Source organism: Nomascus leucogenys, chromosome 3, assembly GCF_006542625.1.
Source record: "Nomascus leucogenys isolate Asia chromosome 3, Asia_NLE_v1, whole genome shotgun sequence".
Lineage (NCBI taxonomy): Eukaryota > Metazoa > Chordata > Mammalia > Primates > Hylobatidae > Nomascus > Nomascus leucogenys.
In genome coordinates this window covers 46648389-46675417 of record NC_044383.1, presented here as the reverse complement: position 1 = coordinate 46675417, position 27029 = coordinate 46648389, and the positions used below count along the sequence as shown (strand labels likewise).

Here is a 27029-nt window from a genome sequence, read left to right as displayed (position 1 = left end):
AATGATTTGAGCATCCACAGCAGCTCTGAACTAGGCATGTTAACTCCAGAATGACTGCTTAGAAAGACTATGTTATTTTGAATGAAGGAAAACTGACATGCTGATTTTCTGTTTCTCTAATTAGGATCATACATTTATGGTCAAGGTTTATATCATATTTTGTAAATGTGATTAGAAGAAAAGACCATTTTTCTTATACGTAAGATGAAGGGTAAGACTAGATGATTTCTATAAACTTTCCCCATACTAACATTCAGTAATTCTATATATAAATAAATAGTTTAAACATTGTTCACATTAGTGAGCCATTCTCACTAATATTTCAGAGGTTTCATATTGAAGGGACTCTCCTTTAAGCAACCCCAAGACTTCAAGAGAAATCATACTTTAGGCTGTAGACCACAAAATATATGGCTGCTGGAACAACATATATGGGACAAACCTCTCTCTCTCTCTCTCTCTCTCTCACACACACACACACACACACACACCTCTGCCCCATCAGCAGTAAACTATCTGTCCCCAAATAGGGACTATTATAGAAGTCAGCATAGCAGTTCACTAGTTCACATTCATTCGAAATCACTTATATAATGTGTACAGAGTAAAGCTGTTCTTTAAATGATCTGTCAAATTTTCACTAAGTAGTTACAACTTCAAAAGACGGGGAAGTGCCTTCAAATGAAAGTATGACAGCAGGCTTCAAAATGTCCTGCTTCCGATTGTGTCCAAAATATCTTACTCTGTAGATTCCAGGCTGGGCAGTGTCTGGAATATGCCATTCCACTGTTGCATTACTCAGACCCAGGAGTCCCTTGTGCCAATAAAAACTGTTGATAAAAAACAAACAAGCAAGCAAAACTCAATTTTACTTTTAAAAATGTGTAATTAGAAAAATACGTGATTATTCATTTAATGAATATTCAGGGAATACCTACAATGAGCAAGGCACTATCAAGACATTGAAGATACAGCAATGAACAAAACAGACAAAAACGTCTATTTTCTAGAAGAGAAACTTTAAAGAATAGCAATTTGTAGAAATAGCTTTTTTTGTTCTACCTTTCTACCTACCTAAATTATACTCACCCAGGAAACCTTACCTGACAGCCACAAGATGTCTCTCCTGCTGTAGAATTGCAAAGCACTCTTTTAGCCCCTATCTGACACTTATTTTCACATCTAGATTCATTTGTTTTATAGATAGATGATAGATGATAGATAGATAGATAGATAGATAGATAGATAGATAGATAGAATGAATACATGTCAGACTCTCTTCTAGAAGTACTGAGGGTACAGTAAGGAGCAAGACAGACATGGTCCCAAGTTTTATGAAGCTTATGTTCTACTGAGTTGACGATGGAAATAAATGCAATAAACAAAAAGCAATAAATATAAAAATCTTAAGAATGACAAGTGTAATGTAGAAAACAAGACAGAAGTTGTTTTAGGGAGATGTCATTTAAACTGAGTCTGCAGAAAACTGGAGGAAAAAACATTCTAACAAGAAGGAACAGAAAATACAAAGTGTCCAAAGCAGGAACAAACTTGATGTGGCCACAAAGCAGAAAGCAGGTCAGTTGGTACAGGGAATGGTAAACTATGGAAGAGTGCTTGAGATGAGAGAAACAGATGGACCAGATCATGTTGGCCCCTGCAGATCACAGCAGAGAGTTCAGACACTCTTCTAGACTCAGTGAGATACAACGGGCTAACTGATTGATATCCTCAGTTACGCTGAAAGTAAATCTCTTGGGCACAGAAAGTGTGCTCGACATTCTATGTTTCTCAGTGATGGGTTCAGTACTCTCAACATTTGATTATTCTGCTGCTAATGAACAAGGCAGAGATCTAAACATATCCTCAGTATTGACTGCTATTAGCTAAAAACTTTTAGCATTTAAATATAAATCATTCTTTTTATTACCTGTATAACCTTTTTAACAATAAGCATACATTACTTGTTTTAAAATGTACCTATACTCTACAGCTCTAAATACCAAAGAAAAATTTTGCCCATATTTGTATATGGCTATCAAGTGGGCCATGGTCAAATTCCTATGTTCGATTAACCATCTGAACCATACTAACAGACTTACATTTAACAAACTAATATCACTTAGTTTGAGGCAATCTGAATTAGACCCAGATTGCCAAAAACTGTACCTACTTCCATGCCACTGTCATGGAATGTTAAATTTATAGACTTAGAAACAGAAATATTGTCTTATTTCAGACACATTGTCAAACCTTCAAAATATCTATTCAGCTCAGGAATTTGGTAGCAAAAGGCAAAGAGATACGTCTCTCTGGGGAAATTGCCTGAGTATATAATCTCCTTGCTCAAGTCATTAATAGTTAAACACCCAAGCCTCTAGTGTTTTAGTAACTCAAATGAAGAATCGTTGATCATATACAAACATGCGATACGTGTCAGGTATAGGCTCATTTTCCCTATAGAAATATCAAGCTCTACAGAGACATCTCAACACTCTTACTCTACACTCCTTTCAACCAATTTGCAAGGAAGCTAGTTAGATTTTACAAATAATACCTGTGTCCATGGGAAAAAAAACAGAACAGATGTCTCTAAGAATGGAAGCCATAACCTCATTAGCACCTAATCTTACAGAAGCACACACCACATTGTTTTGTAGAAAAATGAATCAAAATGAAATCTAATAAATCAACTAAATATGTCCAGAAACCTCCTTGGGAATTCGATATCATTAATACCTTGTATTGAGCCAGTCTTTTCATTTGTCTTCCCAGCATTACAAGCCAACTGTTTTCAAAGCTTGAAAGACAAAAATATTCAATAAATGTGCTCACCGAGTCTCCCAGGAGGCATCATTATACACTATCTGCCACGATGTTGAAGTAGCCTCATATTTCTCCACAGTGAGGAAGGTCTGATGGGTCTGAAATGCAATTAATAAAACTGATCAGGTAATGCATAGTCACAGAAGGAACCTGTTTGTAAATACTCCCCTTGTTGACCATATGTTAGCCTACCAATACCTTGTGTGAAAATGTGTTAGAATTTCATCCAAATACTTAGGCTTTCCTCTTAACATTCTATGCAATGTACTCAGAATGTTAATTTATCCAGTCTATTAAAAAGCACGACTTTTTTAGAAATGTGAAAGAAGTATAATTTTAGAGTTAATAGCAAATTTTGGAAATTAGGGCAGAAAAGAGGCTGAGAATAAAACTTACTTGAGATTTTATAAAGGTATGTCAAGCCTTTTCATGATATGCCTATTGATCTATATATACCAAGACTTTCTCTGGTCACCTCAAGATTTAGAAGGGAAAATGGTAAAGTTTAATCTACTTTCCATCTCCAGGTGAATGAATTATTAGTTAACGTACCTCCCTGAGTGAAAGAATTGTAAAGAATACAAAAATCTTCCCTATCCTGGGGTGCTAAAGGAGGTCTGTAGATTTTTTATAATAGATTTCTAGAAACCACATCATAAAAAGATTTTATTTCCCCATTGGAAGATTATTATAATAGAAGAATTTGTTTCAGACCAAGAATTCAGCTTCAAACAAAGCACAGATTTGAATGATATGACAAGTTAATAAAGACAAAGGCTATAAATTTCTAGTATCCCTTTAAACCCTTGAGATTGTGACCCTAAAAGGCACATGTCTAATTCACCTATATTTATCACAGTCCTTTACATCTGTCATTTACTGGTGCTCAAATAACCCCTTGCTAAATGTATCACCTATTTACACGTGGGCATGTAATTGTTTAAAATTCTTCTTTAAGTATTCGACTGATGAATTACATTCAATAGGGAAGTTTTCATAACCATAGGAACTTGTAAAGAGAGTTATTTCTGTCTCTTTATGGCAAATGACATTGGGAAGGCCTTAGATGGAGAAGATATGGTGGGCTTTTTGAATATGTCTAGAGTATAGACTGAAGAACATGTCTAGGCCTCTGAATACCAGGGATAAAACATATGACAATCTTTTCCCAACTGTTCTACCGTAATCTCTTCCAGATGCATAATTAGGTAATATAAGTTACTTTATCTCTCTAGGCCTCAGTTTATTCATCTGGAAAATAGTGGTAATAAAACTTAACTCATTGGGTAGTCGTAAGGATGGAGTTAATCATGTGATAATGCATATAAAGCACTTTAATAGGAATACTTGCAAATACTACCTGCAAAATAGTAAGCATTCCGTAAATAGTGATGATAATTACTAATAAAGAAGGGTGCTAGAAATTGTTTTAAACCAAGTCCCAGAGCATTCTTTGAAATTAATTCTATTATCACTATAGTAGTTTAAATGTTTTGTTCTCCTGCTTCTCCATGGCAATAATGATGTCAGAATTTCTCTACCCTAGGGATATCAGGTGACAGCTAAACATGCAGTTTTGATATAACACTTTGATATCTTCAGAAAATAATGTTATAAACATGTAACTATTGTGGCACAGATTCACTTACTAAAGAAATTACTTCAAACAGGTGCATATTGACTACCTAAGAAGTAGAAGACTTTCCTCCAATGTCATATTTGAGAATGTCATATTGCCACAATTGTTATCTTGGCAATAATGACATTTTAATGAACAGGAATGGGAAGGTTCTTTTGGAAGGAAGGTATTTTTGGATTATAAGTGACTATGGGCCCTGGGAAGAACAGCTAATTGATATAAGGAATGCATCCTCAGCCACAGTGAAAACCATGACCTTGAAATCACAGTCATATGCCCACTCTTTTTCCACTATAAATTCCTTTATTATTTGAGGTTTTACAACTAGAATGTGGCCAGTTATTGCTTGTGTAGTTATAAGTACATTTTAAGGAAGTTATAGAAGTATGCATTAATTTTATTAATAGATATATTACATATGTATATAGTTTATCATACATATGATAAAAACAAAAAAGTCTGAAATGCTTTATTAAAAAACTCTTAACAGCTATTACCTCTGGAAAGCAGGTTCATGGGTAGAAGAGCACTTATATATTCTATTTTCTACACTTCTATATTGTTTTAACATTGGGCATGTATTTTGAATGTCATTTTTTAGGTTTAATAAATAAATGCTCTATTGGCACCAGTAGTAAATAATAGGGAAATGGCCAATGCAAGATAAAGTAAAGCACATGCACCAGGACTCCAAGCCAGGAGAGTATACACCCGGGGATCCGTGACCGTTCCACAACAGTACAGGTAGGACCAGAGATGGTAGTGTAAAGGAGGAGGGGAGAGCCAAAAAGAGAATAAGAAGCCAAAGACACACATCCTTCAGCTGGCCCTTTGACTATTTCACAACATTTGGTAGAGTTCTATATATTTGAATATAGGCATATATCGGATACATCCTGAGAAGTGCATTGTTAGGCAAATTCATCATTGTATGAGCATCACAGACTTAGACTTACACAAACTTAGATGGTGTAGCCTCCTACACACCTAGGCTATATGGTATAGCCTGTGGCTCCTAGGCTACAAATTTGTACGGCCCATTACTGTACTGAATGTTGTAGGCAATTGTAACACAATGGTAAATATTTGTATATCTAAACATACCTAAACATAGAAAAGGTACAGTAAAAGTAGAGTGTTATAATCTCATGGGACCACTGTCATAAATGCAGTTCATCTTTGACTGAAACATCATTATATGTGGCGCATAACTATATATATGGGATTGTATTCAACTTAACATCTTCTTGACAGACAATGCAGTCATACATGCATTATGCTATACTTGGTCCTAAGTGGAGCCAATTATATGTTTCCTGTGTGCTTTTACCCAGACTCAATCCACATTAACTACCTATTGAACATTTTCCTGTACCTACAAAATAAGATGGAAAACAAGTTGGAACATTTTGTCTTTATGTTATTAACCTCTAGAGGGATATTTAAATGAATGAATGGCTAAAAAGTGTATTTACATTTGTAAAAGAAAATCATTGATGCCTACCTGGTTTTGTACTGAATTCTTCGGGTTAGCACCTACAAATATAACTTCAGCAACTTCTCCCTGAAAGTAAAAATTCATTTAATGACTTCTAATAAAAGGATTTTTGCTATAATCATATTTTGGGCATCATTTATTATAAATTATATGATTTAGGGTGCCTTTATAGATTTTGTTCTATTTAATCAAGTAAGTTATCTTCTAAGAATATTAACCCTTGCAACAATAGACATAGCAATGTTTGGCCAATGAGTCTGCTTTTGGTAGACTCAGATACAAGTGAAGATCTAGAGCTGTATTTTATATTAGTGACAGCATATTAAAATGGCTTCTTTGGGCCTTGATAATTCCTCACACCTCCCTCCCAACACAAATACAGGGAATATTTGAATCAAATTAGAACAGTCAAAACTTTCCACAGATTACTTATATTTATGCTTACATTTATAGTTAAGCTTTTATTTTTATAAGAGATAGAGTGACAGGATGTGTATTTATCCTCCCACCTGAAACAACTAAAAAACTGGAAAATATATATATATTAAACAATGGATTTTCAAGTGACAAAGAAAGACAGTAATATTTGAGTGGCAGCAGACAAACAAGAACCCTGTAATCCACCAGCTCAATGTCATCAGAGTTTAGGGCCACGGCAGAAGGAGGAGAATTCAGGCCAAGTCTGGCAGTCTAAGTTGAGGATATGGAGCTGGGTGTCCACAAAAGCCAAATAGTCTTGAGTTTATAGCACAGAGCATCATAGAGAGGATAGCTGCACAGAGACAGAAATCTGGATATTTGCAGAAAGCTCCCCTCAAGTTTGCATGCATATAAGGGAACTACTGGAAGCCAGGAAAAGAATGGGCTAACAGAATTACAGGCTCATAGAGAGTTGTGACAAGATTCTGTTCCCACCAGGCCAGACTGGAAAACCTCATAATTCAAAAGAATTTTACATCAGTGCATGAGGGGATGAGGGGTGCTGGGGGAAGTGAGGAAGGGATTTGCTCAAGATGAAAAGCTGCTCTGGTCCTGCCTAAAAAATTTAGTAATAGGTAATGCAATAGGTAAAAGCAATAAAACTAAATGCTAGTTCTTTGAGGACACTAATTACCAAAATTAGAAAGAAAGAGGGGATATCATTGTCAACTCTTCAGAAATTAAAAGGATTATAGGGGATTATCATGGGCAATAACAACTTTTATATTACACCAACAAATTAAACAGCTTATATGAAATGAGAAAATTCCTAAAACAATACCAATTCCTATAAAGATAAATTCCTAGAAAGACACAAAATTGATGCAAGGAAAAAAATAGGACATATGAATGGGCATATAACAAGTAAAGAAATTGAATTAGTAATGAAAATTTTGCCATAAAGAAAAGCCAGGTCCATATGGCCTTGCTGGTCAATCCAATCAAATATTTAAAGAGTAAATAATGCCAATCTTTTGGATACTTTTTCAGAAAGTACAAGAGGAAACATTTCCCAACTCATTCTTTGAAATCACTATTGCCCCAATACCAAAGGCAAAGAAAACACATAAAAAGAAAACTAAAAATATCCCTCATGGACATGAGTGGAAAACTCCTTACGATATATTAGCAAATCAAATTCAGCAACATCTAAAAAGGATTATACACCATGACTAAATGATCTGGCATTTATTTAACATCTGAAAACCAATGAATGCAAGTACCTTATTAAAATAACAAAAGACAAAACCACATTGTCACCTCAGTAGAAAAAAAATTGCAAAACTCCAACACTGATTTCTGACAAAAACTCTCAATAAGCTAGGCATAAAACATGAAAAAGAGAATCTACAAAAATCCTAAAGAAAACATCATACTAAATGGTGAAAAACTGAATACTTTTCTACTAATATTGGAAACAAGACAAGAGTGTCCAGTCTCACAACTTCTATTTGACATTGGATTGGATCTTCAGCAAAAAGAACAAAGCTGAAGGTACCAACCAACCTGACTTCAAAATATACTACAAAGCTATAGTAATCAACACAGCATGGCACTGGCCTAAAGTAATCAACACACCATTGGTACACATAGACCAATGGAGCCCAGAAATAAGCCCGCACATTTATGGTAAATTGATTTTTGAAAAAGGTGCCAAGAACACACAACGGGGAAGTGACAGTCTCTTCAATAAATGCTGCTGGGAAAACTGGATATCCACACGCAGAAGAATGAAATATAAAAATTAACTCAAAATTGATTAAAGATTTAATATAAAACCTGAAACTATAAAACAACTGAAAGAAAACCTAGAGGAAAAGTTCCATGATGTTGGTGTAGGCAATGTTGTTTTTTTTTTAATATGACCCCTAATGCAAAAGCAACAAAAGCAAAAACAGACACATGTTACATCAAACTAAACAGTTTCTACACAACCAAAAAAACAATTAACAAAGTGAGGAGACAACCTAAAGAATGGGGGAAAACATTTGCAAACTATGCATCCAATAAAGAGTTAATATCCAAAAGATATAAGGTACTCAAACAACTCTACAGCAAGAAAACAAATAATCCAATTTGAAAATAGGAAAAGGACCTGAATAAACATTTCTCCAAAGAAGACATACAAATGCTCAACAGGGTATTTTTTTAAATGTTCAATGTCAGTGATCATCGAAGAAATGCAAATTAAAATTACAACAAGATATCACCTAATACCTGTTAGAATGCATAATATTAAAAAAGACAACAAGACAAGTGTTGATAAGAATGTAGAAAAAGGTAACTCTTGCACACTGTTCATGAGAATGTGAATTAGTGCAGCCATTATGAAAAGCAGCAAGAGGTTTCTCAAAAAATTAAAAATAGAACTACTGTAAGATATTACACACAATACCATTTCTGGGTATGTAGAGAAAGGAAATGAAATCAGTTTATTGAAGAGATATGTGCACTCCCATGTTTATTGCAGCACTGTTCACAATAGCCAAGATATGAAACAACCTAAGTGTCCATCAATGGATGAATGGATAAAGAAAATGTAGTACATATACACAGTGGAATACTATTCAGCCATAAATAAGAATGAGATCCTTACATTTGATAAAACATGGATAAACCTGGAGAACATTAGATTCAGTGAAATAAGCCAGATACAGAAAGATAAATACCACATGATCTCTCTTATATATAGAACCTTAAAGAGTTAAACTCGTAGAAGTAGAGAATAGAATGTTGGCAGAAGGTTAGTTACCAGGGGCTAGGAGGCTAGGGGGTTGAGGAGGTATTGATCAAAGAATACAAAATTTCATTTAGACAAGGGGAATAAGTTCAAGAGGGCTACTGTACAACTTGATGGCTTCAGCTAAAAACAACATATTGTGTTTTAAAAATGGTTAAGAAAGTCTCAAATTTTCTCACAACAAAAAATAATAAGTATGTGACATAATGTATATGTTAATTAGCTCAATTGAGCCATTCCCCATGTATACATATTTCAAAACACCATCTTGTACACAATAAATATATATAATTTTTATTTATCAATTAGAAAATTAAATAAAATTTTTTAAAAAGCAAAACATTCTATTGAAGGTTCTAGCCAGTCCAATAAAGAAAAATAATTAGGTGCATTTGGAAAAGAAATACAGGAAGGAATAAATAAGTTTATTTGTATTCACAGATGACATGATACCATATGTAGAAATTCCTAAGGAATCCAGACTCCCCTCTTACTCATCCTTCCTCCCCCCAAAAAAAACTGTTGAAACTAATAACTGATTCAGCAAGCTTTCAGGGCACAAGATTGATATAAAACAGTAATGGTACAAATTCTGCTTCATTTCTGTACGTTTTTCCTATCCTTGACTTAAGAGACAACTCTCAGTGCCAGTGAATAGTTAGTTCCATGATCATTCATTTAAGAAAAGGAATAATTTGGATTTTAGAATTTCAATTTGACACGATTACTTACAAAAAATAAATATTTCCCCATTCTCATTACTTTTGCAAAGATAAGAACAATTGTCAAAATTATCATTGCTAACAGTTTGTCTACAGCGTGATTAGAGGCAAATGGTGACACTAAGTGACATCCTTCCCCTCATCCCCCAAAACAACCCTCTAAAGAATTCCAAGGTCTGCGCATGAGTCTCACCACTCTGTATTCAGGTTTTGCTGGCTGCAGGACATCCCCAAAAGTTCTGCCTTTTGGTGCTCTATCCACAATATTAGGAATTAATGGAACTATTAATTGTTTGAAAAAGGGAGGTTCTGGACCTCTGCTCAGGTTGGCTACCGTGTCCTGGAACAGAGAGCATTTGTTAAGGAGTGCACATGTAGAGTTAAAGACCCTTTCCCCAGGCCTCCAGCCCCAGAAATGCCTGCATTAATGGAACAGCGCACACACACGTATACATACTCCAAGAGCTAACAACCTTGAGCAAAATAGGAAGGTAGCCTTTCTAAGCATGAGCCTAGAAATTCATAATTTAAATTCTTGTCACTGGAAGAAAGTGTTGGTCATAGGCAACTCTTTTATTCCCCTAGACAACATAAGGACAGTGACCAGAGTACAAGGTTGGAAGCATACTCTCAAATTGTCTGACTTTGTACAGGGGCCTAACATGCAAAAAAGGTAATTATAACATGACAGTGTAATTATTATTTTAATTTTTAAAAAGTATTGAGCCACTCTCACCTGGAGTCAGTACCAAGTTTTTTCCTAGATTCTTGTCTGTGCTAATAAAAGAATATAATAAATATATTTTTAATTTAAAATTTAATATCATCCCATATCCTGACCGGTTTAATCTATGTTGCCCGCAAAGTTTACCATTTTTAATAGTGTCATAAAAATACAAATCTCAATTGTCAAATATCCCTATGTATACATTAGGTTGGTACAAAAGTAATCGGCATTTTGCCATTACTTTCAATGAATATTTAATGCTCTTTATTCCTCACATTATAGATTTAATCTTTACAACTGCATATGAGATAGGTTATGTAATACCATTCCCATTTTGCAAATGAGAAAATAGGCTTAGACACATTCAGTGGTTTTTTTCAAGATCACATAGCTAGTTTTAAGGTGCTTGACCAGAAATTTGACTGTAAAACAAATTTCCACCAAATTAATTGCATTTTTCTTCATTGTCACTACAAAATTTGAAGAATCTATTTTCATGGGAAGAACTATAGACCTAAGAGCATAGTGACAGTTAAACAGTAGTTATCTCTAGGGATGGGTTATAGGTTTATGCTTTTCTGTATAATCTGAATGTCCTACAAATAGATTTGGCTTTTATAATAGAAATAAATAAATACAAACAGTTATTCAAAAAAAGTAACCTAAAACTGAGAGCAAAATTATGATAAAATGAAAATAAATATCAATTGATTAAAATACGTGCAAAGAAATTATATAAAATACTGAAATTTCAAACACACAATCTGTAACTAATAATACAGGCATATGAAATTTTCAACATTCGACTGATGCGACCTACAGAGACAACCATTTCATTTATTTCAATTTAATATATTCAAGCTCTTTCATTAAAAGGGCTTTATTTTCTGTGCTATGCCACAATTGTTTCACATTTTTTATTGAGGTTTACATATTATTATATAAGGGGCTGCTTATTATTTTAAGCTCTTTATCTTGTTTGTTGATTAACCTTCTGACATCACAGTTGCAGCTTCATAAACAACTGTATCCAAAGGGAAGATTTCCACAAGTGAAGTTCCTTTAAATCAAGTAAACTTGTTCAGTGGTGTATATTTTAGGTAGATGCAATGTGTTCATTCCAAGGCACCACTATTTTTACATCAAATCTAAGCTTCCATTGATTTAACAACTCATATTATCTTTTGAACCGCCAAGAAAGTAAAAGCATGCTACTAATTATAATAATAAACTTCCTCTGATTGGAAAATGCATCCCAATTTCCGAGATATTACAATGTGGAAAATGGGCATCTTAGAATGCTGACCTACTCAACTTTTGGGGTAAGTGGGGAGAATCTGGCAAGGATTAGAGAACACAGGTTCAACTCCCAGGTGTAGTAAGCTTCATCACTTACTTCAAGCCTGTGTGCTCCTCTGAAAACTGGGGAGAAATGATATCTCCTTAACTTCACATGATGGTTGTAAAAATAATAAGATAATATATATGAAAGAAGCTGCCACCATGAAAGCATGTTAACTAGATCCAAAATTTGGAAAGAAATTTTATTTATTTTCTTAGAGATACCACAAAGCTATAAATTTTGTAAAATATAAAAGTTGTCAAACTGAACAGTCGAAGCTAAGGTTCTCTTTTGCTTCCCTCTGCATTTTCTTACCCAGACACAGACACATACAGACATACACACACACACACACACACACACACACACACACACACACACAAATATTTGATTACCGTAGCAATAGCCTTAGCAAGGTTTCTGAAGAGCTGAATGTAAGCAGATAATGTGTGTGGTCCATAAATTGTCGATGCTGCCTCATATCGCTGAGCCTGCAGGAAAGGCAGGGAGAGTTGTATCTGGTTCTGCATTTTTAAATCCATTTACAGAGGTGTAGCATTTTAGGTAAATGTGATGCTTGACATCTCACATTATTCAAAACTGGCATAATCTTCAAGATTATGTATGACAAAAGAGGATGGGCATTTCCATTTACTGGCCAAGGTAAGTGACTCCTATGAACTACCTGTTAAAAGCAGTGGGTTCTCTCTGCTTATGCCGTTTAGACTGTCATTCTACTTACTATGAAAAAGGGTGCTAGCTCCTAAGCTTTAGTCTGTTCTAAGTACTTGTAATATAAATGCTTTCCCTCAGGGCCTATATCAGAAGAAAAAAAAACAAAATAAAAAGAGTCCTGGTAACTTCTGGATAAATAGTTAGAAGGTACTAACTGGAGGACATTTAATCCATCATAAAGCCATGAAATTGAGCCAAATGCATGTTTTAGCTGACCTCCAGGCCTTTGGTTCTTCTACAGGAACTTCAAAGTTATCAAATCTAAAACCAACCTCACCACTCCAGACATACCAGCTTCCTCCACAACATTCTCATCTCAGCGAATGTCATCTTTCCAGTCTCCCATGTGAGGATCAGCCGGCAGTTACCTTAGACTCCTCTCTCCCTCATCCTGTAACCTGTCAGTCTCCACATCTGGTAATTCTGTCTCCTTCAAATCTCCTGAGATCTTTCATTTTCCTGTCTTACTTTCTCCTAAGGTATAAGTAGATTTTACCTTAGTTCAAACCCTCATTTCTCACCCAGATCTCTTTTTTTATATTTATATTAGGTTCAGGGGTACATGTGCAGGTTTGTTATATAGGTAAATCACATGTCATGAGGGTTGGTTATACAGATTATTTCATCAGCCAGGTAATAAGCACAGTACCTGATAAGTAGTTTTTTGATCCTCTCCCTCCTCCCAGCCTTCACCCTCAAGTATGCATGTCCATGTCTCGCCCAGATCTTAACTATACTATGGCTTCTTAATCAGTCTTCTGCCTATACACAAGCCCTTCCAATTCATTTTCTACACTGCCATCCTATTGACCTTTCTAAATCACAAAATTTTATCAAAGCATTCTCTTGCTTAGAATCCTACTGCAGTTCCCCCAAAGCCTTCCTTACTGAGTGAAGGGTCAGTAGCACAGCATGTAAGACTATCCATCAGTTAACCTGTGGTCTCCCACTCTGATTCCCATCTCCTTACCATCACCCTCCCCATACTTACTCCATGCTACTCAACTAATTATGGTCCATCAATGTGCCTGCCCTCTGGACCTTTGCATATATAGTTTCTTCTATATAGGATACATTCTTACTTTTTATTTGCTTGACTCTCACTTGTTCTCAAGAACTCATACAGATGTTACATCTTCCTGAACAGTCCCAGTCCTCAAATACCCAGTCTGGGCTGGTGCTCTTTCTCTTTATTTTCATAACACCTTGTGCATGCCTTTCATGAAAATGTAATCATCTGTTCTCTTTTCTGTCTTTCTACTAGACCCCTGGCTTCTAGTGATCTTGAGGGAAGGGACAGATTCTTTTCATCATTATGCCCCAGAAAGCGGCTAGCACAGTATCTGTCACAATACATATCTGTTGAATGAATGAAGTAATTAGTAGTAATCCTTGCGGGAGTATATCCCTGTGATATGGACAGGAGACAGGAAAATACTGGGTAGAAGAGAGTGGTTCCCTGGCAAAGGCCCCACCCTTAAGCCTGGAAACCTGTGGCCCTAAACAAGAACAAGCATTTCTGTTTTTGCACCCAAACATTCCTGTTTTGCCTTTTTGTTCACTATGCACCCCTATCCTGTACCCATATAAGCCCCAAACCCCCAGCTCCACAAGCAGACCAGGAGACGAACAGAAAAGCAGAATGGCAAAATGGCATGGCAGAGAAAAGAGAAGGAGCATCTGAACTCTGAGAGGAGTTCGGCTGTGGATGGTTGGAAAGGAGATTGGCCACTGGACAGCCAAACTCCAGGGGAAGATCATCTTCCCACTCCATCCCCTTTCCAAGTCCCCATTCATCCCTCGGAGAGCTACCTCTACCACTCAATAAAACCCTGAATTCATCCTTCATGTCTATTTGCAACCTGATTCTTCCTAGACACTGGACAAGGACCTGGGTACCAAGAGGGCACTGAGCTCTTTAACACTTAAGCTATCTGCAGACAGCAAAGCTAAAAAAGTGCACTGTATGTAACACATGCCCACTTGGGCTTCTGGAGTAGCAGGCACCCATACCTAGATACTGCTGCAGGGACCACATGGAATTTGCTCCTGCCAGCACCCAAAAGCACTTACCTTGGCTCCTGCACCTGCCTGTCTGTGTGCTCCCCTTCCCATTAAGGGTTTGAGCATATACAGCAGCCAAACAGATGAGCCACACCCCTGTTGCACATGCTGCAAGGGGGTTCAGGGAACTTTCCCGTCTCACTTGGACCAGGAGACAAGCTAGTAGGGGTTCCTAACCTTGTTTGTGACATGGACTCCTTTGGCAGCCCTAAGGACCTCCCTCAGAATAATGTTTCTAAAGGTGTAAAATAAAATACATGGAATTGACAAAGGAAACCAGTTAGGTTGAAATATATTTACCATACTAGAATAAACCAATGTTGTGATACAGTAATGTATGTGCTTCTTTATTATGCTATTGAATAACAAGATATATCTGTGGATCTAATAACTACTGTGATTATAAAATAGCAATAAGAGTAAAAGGCATTTCTAGACCTGCAATCACTATATGTGATATGAAAATATCTGTGGTGCCTATTGGTGACAGAGGTACTGCTAAAATAATTTGTTTGTTTCCTATATTTATAATTGACAGAAATGCTTAATAATAGTTAGAGGTAGTGAAGAAAGGATGTAATTATTCCTATCCAAGTTTAGCATCATTAAGACCCCTTTCTCAATGGGAATTCCTAGAAGGCAGCGACCTTCAGGAAAGCCAACAGAGGGTAGCAGGGCAGAGTCTACTCTTAGAATCACTGAATATTTACCAAGGAGTAGACTGTATGCCGCTGTATGCACTGCTGTTATATACCAGCAGATATATTATTAACAGAAATTATTAATTATGAGACTCTTGACTGTTTTCATGTTTTACTTAAAAAGTATTTGGGCTGCTTTCTGGACTATTTATAAACAATGAAATATTACCAGCTACCAGCCTCCCTCAAACTCTCTGGGACTCTGTTTCTTAATATATATCATCAATATAACAGTACCCTACTTCTGGATATACTGTGAGGATTACTTTAAATAACATTTGCAAAGTCTTAACCAGTGCATTCAATAAACAGCTACTAGTAGGAGTTTTCTCCAGTGCTACAGAGGCTTAAGGCATCAAATGCGTTCAGAATAGTGTTAGAAATGTTTTATGCCACAACCCAGGCTTATTACCAGTGCCCCTGACAAAATAATTAATTTCAGGGAAAATGTAAGTCAGTAAAACTAGAATTCTGACCTGGCCTTAAAATGATGTATTTGAAACTCTTAAATACGACCTCTGGCTTATCATTCTCTTACCTGCTATACCTAAAACATAATCATCTCTCAGAAACATGACTGGGAAAGTTTACACAGCAAGTCTGCATTTGACACAATAGTCTTTACTGGGGTATAATTCATTTAAATGATGAAAACGTTTTGCTTTACCTGGTATTCCTCATAAGTGGTAATGTAATGTGTATAGACATTGCATAGACCTGAAATAGCAACAGTCATGTTCTGCATCCCATGAGATGCAAATTCCTAGGAGAGAAAGGTAAAACCCAATAAAATTACTCTTCATCTTTAATTATATTTTCATTCTGTTATCCTTAACACACAAGCATTGATTACATTATTAGTTTAAGATATTTTTCTTAATAAAATTTTTCTAACTCTGCACTACAGTTGGACAAGTCAATGGATCTATAAATACCTTGATGATCACAGTTGCAGATGTAGAAACTTCTTACTACTAAAATAAGGATTTAAAAAATCAACTTATTAAAAAATCTAATGGGTGGCTACTAGCTAACCAGAATAGTAATTTCCAGCGCTAAGTAACAAGACATTTTTGACATGTCATTTTAGAACCATTTACAATACTGCCTGAATATAAAGAAAATTCAAAATACAGCACAGATAAAATACAGCATTCCCAAAATGTAATACATTTTATTTAGACTGTTCACAGGAATTTAAGATATTGAGGTACTTAGAGGTTACTTAGCATTTAATGTATACAAACATTATCAAATTTTTAAATATTAATACATAAATACCAATAAAATATTTTTAACCTAATGATAATTCCCTTATGTTTTTTAAGTCTAGTTCTTATACTACCAATATTTCATATTAACCTTAGCCATTAATTTCAAGAAATGTGGAACTCTAGTCATCTTAAAAAAGATTAATTTAGAAGATATAGGATCATAGAGATAGGATATACTTTCCTCTTCGCCAAATATGAACATGTAGATATGTTATTTTATTTTTAACTTACTGCCTGAACTGCCTCTCGAAGTCTTCGTCCAGACATGGTCCTGAGTCAAGAAAACAATTATGTAAACATTTTCCTACTCAGACGTGTGCAGAGTATGCAGAAACACTTGCAGTGAAAGCCAAAAAACTACCCTGGCTCATCACACAATAGTAAAATATGTAGGAACCCAATGACTGTGAAAAGCTAAACTTGAGCTTTTTTCCTGCCTGTCCTAGCTTCAAAATAAATCCTAAACTGAAAACAGTCAATTTGACTAAAAGAAGGAAACAGAATCAGTGGTTATCACTGGCAAAAATCATCATTATTTTCCATTCTTGAGTCAACAAAATGATCAGTTGCAGTCTACGTTTATAAAAGCTGAGGTAGGTAGAAAATACATTACTGTATAAGTGTAATAAAGCCAATGTGGCTGAATCAGAGGTGAGGAAAGGGGAGAGAGGTAAGAAATCAGATAGGAGAGCTTGATGAAGAACAGATCATGTAGGAGCTTGCAAGTTTGAGAATTCACCTGGAATGAAATGAGAAGCTACTGGAGGGTTTTCAGCAAAGACATGATATTATTTAATTTATATTTTAAAGGGCTTAATCTAGCTGCTGTGTTGAGAAAAAAAAACTGCAGAGGAGTAAAGGCAGAATGAAGCAGACCAGACAGCAGGTTATTGCAAAAATCTGTATAAAAGATCATGGTAACTTAGACCAGGAGCGGAAGTGACAGAAGGTGTTGGGTAGAGTGTACAAAATTTGCTGAAGAATTTAAAGAGGAAAAAACAGAAAAAGAGGGAATTCAAGGATGACTCCAAGAGATAGGACCTGCTGGAAAGATATAAAATTGCCAGTTACCAAGACAGGAAGACTACGTATCAAGGAGGTTTAAAACATTCTTCCATGCTTTTAATACCTAATCTGATTATTTCAAGTACTTGTATTTTAATATGACTGCAAATCTTTCTACTGATATAACAACTCATGGCATCATTTTAATTTGGGATAAGTTTTTTTTTAATTTTCATGTCTGCTTCAGGTTAGCCATCAATAATAAGCATAGAGATAGTTATTCTTCAGAGGCCCCAGCAAAAGAGGGTAGGAATATGTGCCACTGTCACCAAACAGTACAGTAGGATACCAAGGGGTCAGTACAGAATGATCTTTTCATGATAAGAAGCAATTCCAACAGAACGTACAACAAACACATTTTTAACTAAGTAATAAAAAGAAGAACTTACGTAAACTCCCCGGGGATGGCAGTTATGGCCAAGGACCCAAGGGTAATAATCTGAACATCAACAATGTCTGGATGCCAAGGATGAGGTTTTGATAGCTGAGAACCCAAAACAAGAAAATTATGTTAGGGATAACACTCTCTCTATGGTCAACAGACACATAGTGGTCCCAGAAGTTCCTCTAGTTTCTAATTTATGATGTAGTATTAAATATTCTATATGGGCATTTATGTCCTAGTCATAACATGAGAATTTCAAATGCCAAAGCCCCATTAACCTGCAGAAATCAATGAAGTTTTTGGTAGATCTGTCATCGTGAAATCACAATGTGTAACACATAACCAAACATTTTCCTAGAGTACTGTTGGTGACTATTCTTATACACAATAAATAAGGAATTCCATTTGGAATAGTTTAACTTAATAATTTCTCTTCTTATTATAATCGCACTTTAAGTTTACAATTTCCAAGTCTTGCTTTATTTTCCAAGATTTCTCCCAAGAGAATTTAACCCTTTCCATATTCCGAATAATATAGCCTGTCCCTCTATTCCTTCCTTTCCTCTCTTCTTTCAAGAATTTTAATAGGATATTAGGAACAAAATGTATTTTTAAAATGCTTCTAACTCAACAATCCAAGTTTTTATGAATACTGAAATGATCTTTTGACATTTAGAATGCAAAATATATGTTTCAAAGGAGTGTAAAAGAAAATTGCTTTAGTTGATAACGTTGCCTGAACTGTGAGAAAATTTAGACATGAACTTGTTTTGTTTTAGATGACCTGAAATGTTTTCTTCTGCAGAAAATTTGGTGCTGACTCCCTTCTTGGAACCAACAAAAATAAATTCTGAATAAGATAAATGTTCATCTTATTCTGCCTTTCCCACTGTCCTAATTGTTGTATTTATTAATCATAAGTGCCATAGGTAAATCAATATACTTCATAACCATAACCTTCATTCCTTAGAGTCATAGAACCCATTTTTTTAATATTAAAAACTTGATATGGGAATATTTAAATAAGACTTCCCATCTCAGTAGATATCTACCATTCATTACCTGACAGTTCACAAATTTAAAAATAACAATATGCTAATTTCACTATGATAATGAAAATGCATTACTTCTCCAGTGTGAAGAAGGATGGGCTTTGGTTTATGACATTCTTTAATTTCTTCAGATGGCTTTCCCAGGATCTGGTCCCGAATGGTGTCCCAAAATGGATCCCCTTCTTTTTTCCCTATTAGAAATGTTATGATTAGTATACTTCCTGGAACCAACCCTCTGAAAAAAGTCATTATTTTGACAAATATTGTACAATAATGTTTTAAGGAGTTTCAGAGATTTTATTAACGTTGTTTTTCAATGATTCCAAAAAGTTTGAATAATAGAATAGGAAAAATGTCCTGTGCATCCTAAGACATGAGTCATTGTTTAATTAGATCTTCAGTGTGGTCAAGAGAACAACAGAGTGTATTTTGTCAATGTCCTTAAAGTTTTGTTTCTATTACTCCTGCTCATTCATGTTGCAAATAAAAACGGTTTGACATAATTAACTGCAGATTTGTGGACTAAATCACTTTTTTCCTGTTTTGAAAGTGAAAAATGACACCTCCAACTCACAATACCAGTTGTCTGACTTATGGTCCCTGAAATAATTTCTCCTGAATACCCATTTAATTATCTACACACACACACACACACACACACACACACACACACAAAGGCAGTAAAAAACAAAAATAAACTTCAAATGCGTAATCTGGGGTAAAAGGTTTTGTAACTATAAAACTTATGAATTAAGACTCTATACTCTATTCGAAAAATGTAATAATTATAAATGTCTGTGCAGCATAAACTGAAAACTCACAGAAATGAAGGAAGAAATACACATTTCAGTAACAATACTGAAATTTTCAATAACCCACTCTCAATAATGGATAGAACAACTAGGCAGAAGATCAACAGAAAATTTCAACTAGACCTACCCAATCTATAGAATACTCCACCCAACAACAGAATATACATTCTTCTCACGTGCACATGGAACATTATCTGGGATAGATCATGTGCTGGCCAAAGGACAAACCTCAATAAATTTAAAAAAATAGAAATAATACAAAATATGTTTTCCAAATACAATGAAATGAAATTAAAAATAAAGAATAGGAAAAAATGGGGAAACTTACAAATATGCAGAAATTAAGCAATATGATCTGAAATAGCTAATAATCAAGGAAGAAATCAAAGGAAAATCTGGAAATACTTTATCATGAATGAAAATGAAAACACAACACATCAAAACTTAGGGTATGCAGTGACAGCTGTGTTCAGTGAGACATTTATAGCTGTAAATGCCTGTATATTAAGAAAGAAGAAAGATCTCAAACCAATAACCTAACTTCTACCTGAAGACATTGGAAAAGGAAAGCAAACTAAATCAAATGTTGAAAAAGAAGGAAATAATCAATATTCAAAAGAAAATCAATTAAACAGTGAGTAGAAAGAAAACGGAAAAATCAATGAAACCAAAAGCTGGTTTTTTGAAAACGTCAACAAAATTGGCAAAACTTTAGCTAAATTGACCAAGAAAAACAGAGAGAAGACTTAAATTATTAAAATCAGAAATTAGAGAGAACATTAATACTGACTTTAAAGAAATAAAAAGAATTATAAAGGAATACTATAAGTAGTTGTACGCTAACAAATTAGATAACTTAGATAAAATGGAAAAATTCCTAGAAAGACAAACTACCAAAATTGACTCAAGAAGAAATAGGCAATCTAAAAAAAAGCAAAGAGATTGAATTCATAACACATTTTTAACTACTTACAACAAATAACAGAGCTCAGATTGCTTTACTGCTGAATTCCACCAACCAAAGAATTAGTACTAGCTTTTCCAAAACTTTTCCAAAATAATAGAAAAGGGAACACTTCCTGATTCATTCTATGAGACCAATATTATCCTGATATAAAACCAGACAAAGATATCACAAGAAAAGAAAACTACAGAACATTGTCTCTGATAAATAGGACACAAAAACCTACAACAAAAAACTAGCAAACTGAATACAGCAACACAGAGAAAGAATTGTTATAGAACATGACCAACTGGGATTTATTCCAGGAATAAAAAGTTGGTTAAACATTCAAAAACTGATTAATGCAGTACAACATATTAATATAATTTTTTAATTACATGATAATCTGAGCAGATACAGAGAGAAACATTTGCCAAAAAACTAATACCATTTTATGATAATAACACTCAACAAACTAGGAATAGAAGTAAATTTCCTCAATCTGATAAAGGATTAAAAACCCAGAGCTAACATTATACTTAATGATGAATGACTGAATGCTTTTTCCATACTATTAGGAACAACACAGAATGTATACTCTTTTCACTTTTATTCAACATTGTTCTGAAGGTTCTAGCCAGGCAATTAGGCAAGAAAAAGAAATAAAAGGCATTCAGATTGGAAAAGAAAAATTAAAACTATTAATATTTCTATTTTAAGATGACATGATCTTGTATAGAGAAAAATCCTAAATCATCCATTAAAATATTAGAACTAATAAATGAGTTCAGCAAGGTTGTAGGATATACGGTCAATACAGCTATCAGTTGTATTTCTATACATTTTCTATTAACAATCCAAAAATGAAATCAAGAAAAAATTTCCATTTACAATAGCAAAGAGTGAAATACTAAGAAATAAACAACAAAAAGTACAAAATTTATTTTTTGTATTTGTCTTAAAATTACAAAACATTGTTGAAAAAATTAAAGAAGATCTAAATGAATCCTAAAACATCTATGTACATGGATCAGATTACATAATATTGTTAAGATGGCAATACTTCCCCAAATTAATCTGTAAATTCAATGACATTCCCATCAGAATCCCAGCTGAATTCTTTGTAAAAATTTACAAGCTGATTCTAAAATTCCTGTGGAATCGCAAGAAACTCAGAAGTCAAAACAATCTTGGAAGAGGAGAACAAGGTAGAAAGACATAGTTTCTGATCTTAAAGGAAACAGTAACCAAGAGACGGTTATACTGGTACAAGGTTAGGCATATAGATTAATGGAATATAGTTGATAATCCAGACATAAAGCCATGTGTCAACTAATTTTTAACAAGTGTGCCAAGATTATAGAATGGGTAAATAATAATCTTTCCAATAAGTGGTGCTGGGATAACTGAATAGCCATATGCAAAAGAATAAAGGCAGGCCATTACCTCCACGATACACAAAGTTTAACTAAAAATGGATCCAAGACTTAAATGGAGAGCTAAAACCATAAAAATCTTATAAGAAAATAGGGGTAAATCTTCATGACATTGAATTTGGAAAAAGATTCCTATATATGACACAAAACCATGAGTAACAAAAGAAAATTTAGACTTCATAAAAATTAAGAATGTTTGTGCTTCAAATGATACAATCAATAAAGTGAAAAAACTACAGAATGGAAGAAAAAAAATTTGGGGGGGGACATTCTCACTCTGTTGCCAGGCTGGAGTGCAGTGGCACGATCTTGGCTCACTGCAACATCTGCCTCCTGGGTTCAAGCGATTCTCCTGCCTCAGCCTCCCGAGTAGCTGGGACTACAGGCGTGCGCCACCATGTCTGGCTAATTTGGTATTTTTAGTAGAGACAGTGTCCCACCATTGTTGACCAGGATGGTCTCGATTTCCTGACCTCGTGATCTGCCCACCTCAGCCTCCCAAAGTGCTGGGAAAATATTTTTATATCACACATCTGATAAGGGAATGTATACCGAATACACAAAGAACACTTATAACTCAATAATAAAAAGAAAAATAATCCAAATTTTAAAATGAGAAAACTATTTTAATGACATTTCTCCAAGGGAGATATACATGTGGTTAATACACACATGAAAAGGTGTTTGACATCATTAATTATTAGGGAAATGCAAATCAAAACCACAATGAGATATCCCTCCACACCCACTAAGGTGGCTAGATGCAATAAGTCAGATAATAACAAATATTGGCAAAGACATTAAAAAATCAGAAATCTATACACTGCCTGTGGAAATGTAAAATGGTGCAGCCATTTCAGAAATAGTCTGGCAGTTTCTCAGATGATTAAATATACAGTTATGTAATCCAGCAATTTCACTCCTAGATATATACCCAACAGGAAAGATGAAAACAAACACCCACATAAAAATCCCATGAATATTTATAGAATATTTATAGATTCATAATAACCAAAACATGGGATAACCCAAATGTTCATCAACTGAGGAAGGCTTAAACAAATCTGATATGTTGATACAATGGAATATTATTCAACCATAAAAAAAGAATGACGCTGGGAGCAGTGGCTCACACCTGTAATCCCAGCACTCTGGGAGGCTGAGGTGGGTGGATCACCTGAGGTCAGGAATTCCAGACCACCATGGCCAAATGGTGAAACCCCATCTCTACTAAAAATACAAAAATTAGCCGAGCATGGTGGCAGGTGCCTGTAGTCTCAGCAACTTGGGAGGCTGAGGCAGGAGAATCGCTTGAACTTGAGAGGTGGAGGTTGCAGTAAGCTGAGATGGTGCCACTGTACTCCATCCTGGGTGACAAGAGCAAAATTCTGTCTCAAAAAAAAAAAAAATGCATGCAACAATATCAATGAACCTTTGAAACATGATGCTAAGTGAAAGAAGCCAACAAAAAATGCCACATATTATATGATTCCATTTGTATTAAGTGTCCAGAATAGGAAAATATAGAGACAGAAATATTAGTGGTTGCTTAGGTCTGGTGGGGGTGGTACATCGTCATGTACAAGCCTGGAAAACCAGCAGACCCTGAGTTTAAAAATTAATAAATGTATTGGCTACAATGAAACCTGATCAGAGAACAGAACCCAGAAGCTTCAGAAGCTGAAACCATAGATTTCACTGGACTTCACCTTACCCTGTGTAAAATTGAGGCCTCCAACTCCATCAATAGTGCCAGCTGCAAAACTGTAGCCCAGTGCTGGTTTACATGTTTTTGCCTAAAGGAAAAGTTTTAAAAACAAAACAAAAATGAAAAAGACAAAAGTTAAGCTGAAAGTAAATAATGAGATCAAACCAAAACTTCACCCTTGGGGCATAATCAGGGTGTCTCAGCAGCACTTACTGCATGTGTGGAATTGAGCCAGACGGTCACATTTGTCATATCCACCCACTGGTGTGCTGAAGCCAGTGGTCCCGTTACCTCCTGGGAGGCAGAGGCATACAGTTCCTAGAAAACACACAGGCTTACTATTCCAAGCAAAAAGGCTAAAGTGAGTATCTCCAACTGTACTCAGGAAGTACCAATTTGATGCAATTTGGAAATGCATCTCTCAGCAAAGCTTTTGTTTTACTGGTTGCTTAGAATTGGCCACCAACCACATGGGTCTCTCTCTACCAAACCCAGGAGTTTCCCAGAAGCTTGAAGTCTCCGAGGCTGTTGACCTGTGTCAACTCCCCACAAAAATGAAATTATAGTGATACAGGCTGCGGCACAAAAGGCCCCAATCTCACTTGAAAGATCACCAAGAAAATTTAAGATTAGGAATAACTGGACCAAATTACTTTCTTTGCTAGAGTGAGAGTGTATCTTTGTGTGTTCTTATAGGGTCTTCCTTTCAGAATACTTGAGTCCTGCAGCAGGTTGGGGCCAAGGTGGCTTGGAGGACTTCAAGCCCTGCTTTGTCTGCAGCAGCTCGCCCACCCACAATCCACTCTTTGGTGCTTTTGCTTTTGTGTTTTAATATGGTCAATTGATGCTTTTTCAACCTTATGGGAAACATGAGTCAAAACAAGTTTTAAAAACTCTTTGTTTTTATTAATTCGCATTATATAACATAGGCAAATCCTGTTTCATCAAACATTCTCTTGCCTGACACTTAGCTCATTTCCACTCTGTCCCCACCCCAGTTTCAATGGCCACATGAGAGCTCTCGTAAGTCATCAGCAAGACCAGCTGCAGCCTGCCACTCCTAATTAAGAGAGAAGTTGTGCCTTGCTGAGAAGATAATGCAGAATGTGGGTCAAATCTCTATGACTCTCAGGCTCAGAATGGGAACAAAATTTCTGACACTAAAGTGCGTCACGGGTGCACACCCTAAATAGAATCTGTGCATTTAGAATAATCCACTGATAATACCACAGTAATTAAAAAGAAACTGCAGCAATTAGGCTGGCTGTTGCTACCAATTTTGTGTCAGATTGTTGTTTAAAGGCGCTTTTGTCCCTCCTTAGTTGCTCTTGAAAGATTTTAGAACCTTGGAATAAACTAAACACACACACACACACACACACACACACACAGCAAAGGTATGAATAAGCTATGAAAAGAAAGAGATTTAAGCATATCAAGGACATCTCAGCTCGAGATCTTTTTTTCGTCTTTTTGCCTAGAAATCTGTCTCCACAGAAGCTGAAACAAAATATGGGGACAAAATGGGAAATAAAATTTAGGAGAGGGAGGAAGTCAGAGTAATTCATAGTAATCTCACTGGAGATCAGATTCTCTCTTCATCAAAAAGTTTTGTAAAAAGAAAAGAATAGGTGGATGATCTTTGCATATTGAAGAACACTGGGAACTAATTTAAATCCAAGTTTCAAGAACTGGAGTTCTATGGCTCAGCTTCCTCTTGTCACCAAAAGAAAAGTTAAGAGATAGTTGGGTGACTTTTGGCAAGCAAAGGCCTTAGAGACTTCTGAGAATTTGAATCAATCTGGTCATATCTAATGCCACAAGAAATTGAAAACCTTATAGTCTATCTTCCTACTATCTGAAGCAAGCACTCTGGCTTTCTAGACATTCTAAAATAAAATGTTTTCCTGATTACTTGGTTTTAAATGTACTTCCTATAAGAAGTCAGACCTGAGCAGTCAGACAGAGCTTCCCGTGTGGATTGCAAAGGCCACCTCCCAAGCTGACCTCTTCCATACTCCCCAGCACAACCTGAACATTTGCTGTTTTCTTTACAATATTCAACTTCCTAATGAACCATGTCAATGGATTTTTAAAAGACAATTTTAAATGAAGATTAAAGGAGCGAGGCCCATGGCTTACCTTTGCTCTCTGATACATGGCCCGTCCTATAATTTGTGTGCTGTCAAACATATCCTGTCCAGGTCCCTTAGCAATGCACATGCTAGGCTGGAACAAAATAAGATAGGATGCATTCTTGGCCAAGTAAGCAATTATTTTAAGGAATGAAGAATTATAACTGAATCTGAGCAAATAGATTTTTAAAACCACATTCTAGCATTTCTTTTCAGGTAGTCACTCAAAGTACAGACTATAAAAACAAAATCATACGTGGAATTAGAACAGTGAATGTCTTTAGAAATGATCTATTCTGGAGCCTTTCTTTTAAAAATAAGGAAATTGAGGCTTAGGTTAAAAGATGTGTCGGTGATTATCCAAGTAGCTAACATCTGAGCTAAGACTTGAAGCCAGGTCTTTCTATTGACTGCACATCTTTCTACTTGCTTGTTCTTGCCTCTGATTCTTACTCATGATCACATTTAACTGAAACTCAGTTAAAATTATGTTGGAACAACTAGCTGGACTTCTGGGGAAAAAAATCAATAAACAAATCTGGCCCTATTTCCTACTTCTTATATCAGAAAAAAATTGAGATTGATCAAGCACTTAAATATTGTAAGTGGAATCAAAAAATTACTAAAAGAAAATATGGATAAACATCTTTTGTAGTATGAGGGTGTGGGCAGACCCTCCTGAAAGTTATCTAGAACAAGCTTAGTTAAACTGGACAGCTTACACATCTTAAATTTCCATACGGGG

The 27029-nt window shown here is 35.4% G+C and overlaps 1 protein-coding gene across 2 annotated transcripts in view; it reads right to left on the bottom strand.

Annotated features, from left to right (window-relative positions):
- Window positions 1-637: 637 nt before the first annotated feature.
- ASAH2 (N-acylsphingosine amidohydrolase 2) overlaps window positions 638-27029 on the bottom strand; it is a 60385-nt gene continuing 33993 nt past the window's right edge. The window contains exons 9-20 of one of the 2 annotated variants that reach the window (XM_003255155.4): window positions 26292-26378; window positions 24363-24467; window positions 24156-24237; window positions 19326-19441; window positions 18203-18297; window positions 16980-17019; window positions 16142-16237; window positions 12370-12465; window positions 10099-10245; window positions 5970-6029; window positions 2836-2924; window positions 638-830 (exon numbers count right to left, since the gene is read on the bottom strand). In XM_003255155.4, the coding sequence (XP_003255203.2) occupies window positions 641-830; window positions 2836-2924; window positions 5970-6029; window positions 10099-10245; window positions 12370-12465; window positions 16142-16237; window positions 16980-17019; window positions 18203-18297; window positions 19326-19441; window positions 24156-24237; window positions 24363-24467; window positions 26292-26378 (1203 nt within the window). In that variant the 3' untranslated portion in view covers window positions 638-640. The remainder of the gene's footprint in view (window positions 831-2835; window positions 2925-5969; window positions 6030-10098; window positions 10246-12369; window positions 12466-16141; window positions 16238-16979; window positions 17020-18202; window positions 18298-19325; window positions 19442-24155; window positions 24238-24362; window positions 24468-26291; window positions 26379-27029) is intronic. The other variant, XM_003255156.4, reaches the window with a different exon arrangement.